The sequence below is a fragment of the Perca fluviatilis genome, chromosome 17 (genome assembly GCF_010015445.1).
Source record: "Perca fluviatilis chromosome 17, GENO_Pfluv_1.0, whole genome shotgun sequence".
Taxonomy (NCBI): Eukaryota; Metazoa; Chordata; class Actinopteri; order Perciformes; family Percidae; genus Perca; species Perca fluviatilis.
The window spans coordinates 3,073,955-3,079,342 of record NC_053128.1 but is presented as its reverse complement, the minus strand read 5'-3'; the positions used below and the strand labels follow the sequence as shown (position 1 = coordinate 3,079,342).

At 40.6% G+C, this 5,388-nt stretch overlaps 1 protein-coding gene across 1 annotated transcript; it reads right to left on the bottom strand.

Moving 5' to 3' along the window:
- Window positions 1-1,178: 1,178 nt before the first annotated feature.
- Window positions 1,179-3,558, bottom strand: LOC120545834. Its single transcript, XM_039780450.1, has 6 exons — window positions 3,444-3,558; window positions 2,557-2,707; window positions 2,131-2,369; window positions 1,783-1,997; window positions 1,410-1,620; window positions 1,179-1,294 (listed from the first exon to the last, which is right to left on the bottom strand). The coding sequence occupies exons 1-6, from the start codon at window positions 3,556-3,558 to the stop codon at window positions 1,179-1,181; spliced, it is 1,047 nt and encodes a 348-aa protein (XP_039636384.1).
- Window positions 3,559-5,388: the final 1,830 nt, after the last annotated feature.

Below are 5,388 nucleotides of genomic sequence, written 5' to 3'. Positions count from 1 at the left end.
ACTCACCAGACGGCAGCTAGCAGCTAACGGCTAACAGCTATCTGGCTGTACAACTCACCGGAGGGCAGCTAGCAGCTAACAGCTACTACCGCACTACGTTTTTTAGGGGAATACAACTTCAAAGCGATTACCCTGTCCTCTGGAGGACATAGCCACACCACCGCCGCTCCGTGTATTGTTATTGGGATGATTATCACAGAAGCCTGTCTGAATACACTCACCGGACGGCAGCTAGCAGCTAACGGCTATCAGCTAGCAGGGCAAGCTAGCTACCGGCAGGATCGAGACAGGGACCAGGGTAGGTGAATTTAAACAATGTCTGAGTTGAAAACGCATCTTGTTGACACGTATGTGGCACAGACATATTAATTGCATTTTGTGTCTGTTAAGAGGCACAAAGGCACTCTAAAACTTGCCCCGAGCACTGCCGTTTTAGCTCAGGGGACGCTTGTAGTACGTAGCTGCAGCTTCTCCGTGTTACCTGCACTGATTCGTGTCGGGGTTTTTTCTATCGAAAGTACTCGCGTAGCTATAGCGATCAAGATTAACGTAAAAATTGGCCGGAATTCTCCTTTAAAACTGGCATGGTTTGATCAGTGCCCAGAACAGCTCATTTCTATCACACAATAATATAAATGCAGTCTGTATAGATCTGTAATATTGAAAAAAAAAGCTGTTACGCAAAGTTTTCAATGTCTTTATTAACAGTGACACACTGGGATTACAGTGCCAACAGCTGTAAACCCTAATCTTAAAGAAGATTGTGTTTTTAAAGATACAGTTTGAATGAATTAGTGACAAGATAGAAATATCTTTCACAATTTGACATTTTCACACGTGTCATGCCTCAATACATACATGAAGAGCACATGCTTACACAATTGTTATTGTAATATGGGAACTATGTCACCAACAAACAAGTGTACACATCTGACTGATTTGCCCCTTTACATTCAAAGAAACGAGGAACCGTGTGTAAGTGCAAGCTCTGAGCATATGCTAGTACTGCCTATATTTTAAGAAAACTTGATTAGAAAATGGCTAAATACACAAAATGTCAACCAAAATGAGTAGAATGTCAACTTAAAATGCCTTTATGGCTTACTTACATCACAGTTGTGTTAAGTACTTTCCGTGGGATACTGTCCAGGAAGAAAACTCAGATCAAACAAAACAGTTTAATGGGGAGCTGCATCAACGTTTTTACTTTTTGACCTGAGCTCAGTAATCTTGGCATTGATTGTGCTTCCAATGCTGGAGAGCTGGGTCCCTGGCCACCTCTCAAGAGCTGCACCTAAAGATGACAAAAAAAACAACAATGCAAAAAATTTGTACAGTAGGCTGAAATCAGGAAATACACAAAAGCGGAGACTACTGGCAAAACACCTATTGAAAAGCTGAATACGTACTGTAAATTGCATTTAATTTATTTTTGTCCAGTGGTAGACGAGCCTCTCCTCTCCCTCGTTTGTTCCCCCGAAGATTGCTCACCAGCAGTACTTCCACTGGGAAGACTGCGGTGAGCAGATGCCTCACAAAAACTGTGGCAGAATTTGCATTGAGGGCATAGGCCCACGCCAGTTTCTCAACCATGACTCCGGTCCCAGGATGGATCTCCACCTGTTTAGACAATGACATAAGGTGAGCATTTAAAGTTAGAATATGTATGATTTATTCAGACATAAAAGCTAATTACATATGCTATACTCGTTAAAAGCAAGTCTGACAAGCAGTTGATCTATTTTATGTGCTGTAATTCTTTATTCTTTATAAAACAATTACCTTAGAAGACTGAGAGACAGTAGGTGATGCAGATGCAGACGAACTGGACAGCGTAGATCTGGGGAGGGACAGCGAAGTGGCAGATGGAGAAGTGGACCTGGACTGCATAGAACCTGCAAGGGCCGGCGATGGTGTGGCAAGCTCCACCCTGGATCTCTTAGGAGGTGCAGCCGAATCAATTATATTCCTCAAGCTCTGTAGGAGTCCTGGCACATCTAGACACAGTACATCACAAACAAATAATTAGTTATTATCACTCTTCTTTAGGACAAAGTAGCCTACAATACAGTCAAAACATCCTACAGTCATTTAGAAAAAAAGTATCTGACTGATATGAATCAATGATACCTTGAAGAGCCATCTCCTTCAATTTAGCATTCTCTGCTTTCAGGTCCTTGATCTCCTGCTGTAATTCCACCACAGTCTTAGTCAGATTATGATTATCTGAAGAAGGCTGTGATTGACCGTATTGCTTAAGGAACTCTTCTGCGGGGTCTCTCCTTATGGGAGCCTTTGACTTCTGGGTGTCAAGAGAAAGGAAAGTACAATCATTGAGATAGAAAACCAAAAGAAAAACACAGCTATTGCTGGAATTGAGCAGTCATACTGTACAAGAGAATTTAATATCAAGAACCAATAAGCCTTACAGATTTTTTTCTAGCTACATATTAATGCATATTAGACAGTAGTGCCAAACCCATATACATTCTATGTGCATGGTACCACTAGAAAAATATGGTTATTGCATAGGAGCTTAAAGTAAATTGACGTCACCTTAACTTGCAATACTGAGTCTCATCATCGGTTGTGCCATCCGAATCTTCCCCATATTTTTGGGGGGGCACTGACGCCCTCTTTGTCAGCTCTACAGGTTCTTCTTCCTTCAGCAGTGAGTTCAGTTTACGGATTGTGTCAAAACGAGAAGCTAGAGAACAAAAGAAAAATACATAAACCAGAGTTACACTCAAACAGCTGACTGCTCCAGATCACTCTTTTGTAACACTAAGACTAAATATATATATATATATACTTCAACTTGGTGATGTGTGCTCGTAAATACTCTTTATGCATTGCTAACATACTTGTAGACCCTATGTATACTCTTCGTAAGTCTTGATAGGGTTATGCATAAGGTATACATGACACCTGACATAAACATACATAACCATTCAAAAAGGTTTGTTCCATCAGTATCAAAGTGTTATGATGTTACTTTCAGAGGCTGACAAATGTCACTTGACAAAATGACGCTTTAAGCACCAAAACGACCTAGCACTTGTTTGATAGAGTACAATGGGTATGGCTAAGGGATTAAGCGTGTCATAATGCATTAACTTTTAGTCAAGTTAACTTTTGTAGATGGGTACATGTTTCTGAAACAACACCGTTTCACTCCCAGCTAACAATTTTCCAGCATTTGTAGTGCAATATACAGGACGAAATTGTGACAAAACTATTACAACAAAAGTATGAGCTCTGTTTATACGAGTTAGCTACTTTAAATCAAGAGTTGACTTGTTTAAATGGGACTCCTCTTACAACTTTACCAGTTGTATTGCCTTGAACACATTCCACAAAGAACATTACAAACTATGGACACTAACACATTAGTAAATTAAAGAGGGGAATCGGCACTTGAAGCCATAGTAACGTTAACTCACCACTAACGAAAATGACAGTGCCTCTGTAGTGAGGCCACCCTCCTCGTTGTTTCCTCCCTTGGCGCCATTCAATAACGGCTGAGTAGGTGGAAATGGGATTCCCATCCTGGTCCATCTTGGAATCATCATACCCCCTTATTGCATCAGTTTTTATGTCGCTGAGCTTCCCAAAATCCTCCCCTTCACTCCACCGCACCACAGCAAACTTCCTCTCCAAGTGTTCTGAAGTGATCAAATAGATAAAATCACTGCTTGGCTTGGCATTCAATAAATGACTGGAAGACAGAAATTGTTCACAGCTAGCTAACCTTAAACATCAGTTTTCTGACAAAACCCACTTCTACTATACATGGTATCTGCAGGTTTAGCTAGGCATATTAGCTATATTTAAGACTAACGTTAGCTAGCTACCCACTTTGGATAACTAATGATAGCTAGCTAGCTAGCTAACAGTGACTGTTCATACCTGTCAAGTTTTGGATTTGAAAATAAGGGAAATATTCCGGTGCCCACCTCGAGCAGTCCCACCACCCCAACCAAGCTCCAGTATCCCTTACATTTTAAGACGGGTGTACAAGAAAGCTAAAATCACCATATGATGCAGAATGCTGAAAACATTTACAATTTATGCTTGTCTGTACATTTACATTTTATTTTCATTCCACACATTCTTTTCATTTCATATTGCTTTTCTTTTACAGTTTTTCTTTTAATTTCACATAACTTTTCCTTAGTGAGTTATTGTACAAATTTGTTGCAGATTTTGCATTCTTTAAGACTGTTTTGGAAGGAGTGTATTTGTGGGCGGGGCCAGAGTGGTTCATTTTACATGAGAGTAGAGCGCAGACAGTTCTGTTGTCTAACGTCATCCTATTCTCTGTAACAATCTTTCGTACCATGCTAAACATCCTTTCTCAACTTGCATTGCTATGGGGAATGCATAGTAAAGCCTTCAGAAGTTTTGGCAGCGCACCGTCTCTGTCGTAGCGTCCATCATCCGTCTCTGTTTTTTTTCTTCTTTTTTTCCACCGCGTTGTCACTCATCATCTGACCTCACACACTAACCTCGCGACAACTGCCACCTACAGTATCTGTAGTAGGCTACTGCAGGTGGCAGTTATCGCGAGGCTAGTGAAAGAGCTCAGATTGGGAATGTTTTTTTTCTTTTTTTTTGCTCCGCTCGGGCCCGGGGTATTATTATTTTTTAATAACGCAGGTTAAAATACGGGAGATTTACGGGAAAATACTAATACGGGAGGACGGCGGGAAAGAAGAGTAAAATACGGGACTTTCCCGGCCAAAACGGGATACTTGACAGGTATGGTGACTGTTAGCTAAATTAGCTAGCTCACGTTAACTAGTTAAATGAACACTAAGTACAACATTAAACAAATGAACTTAACTTTAGCCAGACAGAAACTCAATTGCTACATTTAAATAGCTAAATGTCACATGTAAGCTAAAACATTTAAATGCATAAGTTAATTTACTTAACGTAACGCTACCTCTAGCTTCGCCAGACTGCATCGTAGCAGAATCCGTTGGCTGTTCGTCTTGATTCAAATCTGACTTTTTTTCAACCTTCGATTTTTTCTTTTCCCCCTTGATGTCCCTTTCCGGGCTCCGTACAATCCCGAGTGAAGGTGCTTTCCGGTAGCTTTCAAGCGGTAAAATTGTCAGTTCACAGCAAGCCCCCGGGAAGAGCGCTGTGTCTATATGCCTATGTCTATATATATATGGGCTTAGCGGATAACGGTGGTACTGCACCCCATGGCCAAGAAAGACTTTTCACATAGACATTACATGGCGAAAGAAACGTCTATATTTCAGCGGATAATTTGTTTCGGGGTATATCAACTTACCAGCTTGAACAATGAAAGGGTCCTTGTTTAAAACGTTACGTTTTTAACATTTTTAACATTCACTAGAAGCGAATCTAGAATTA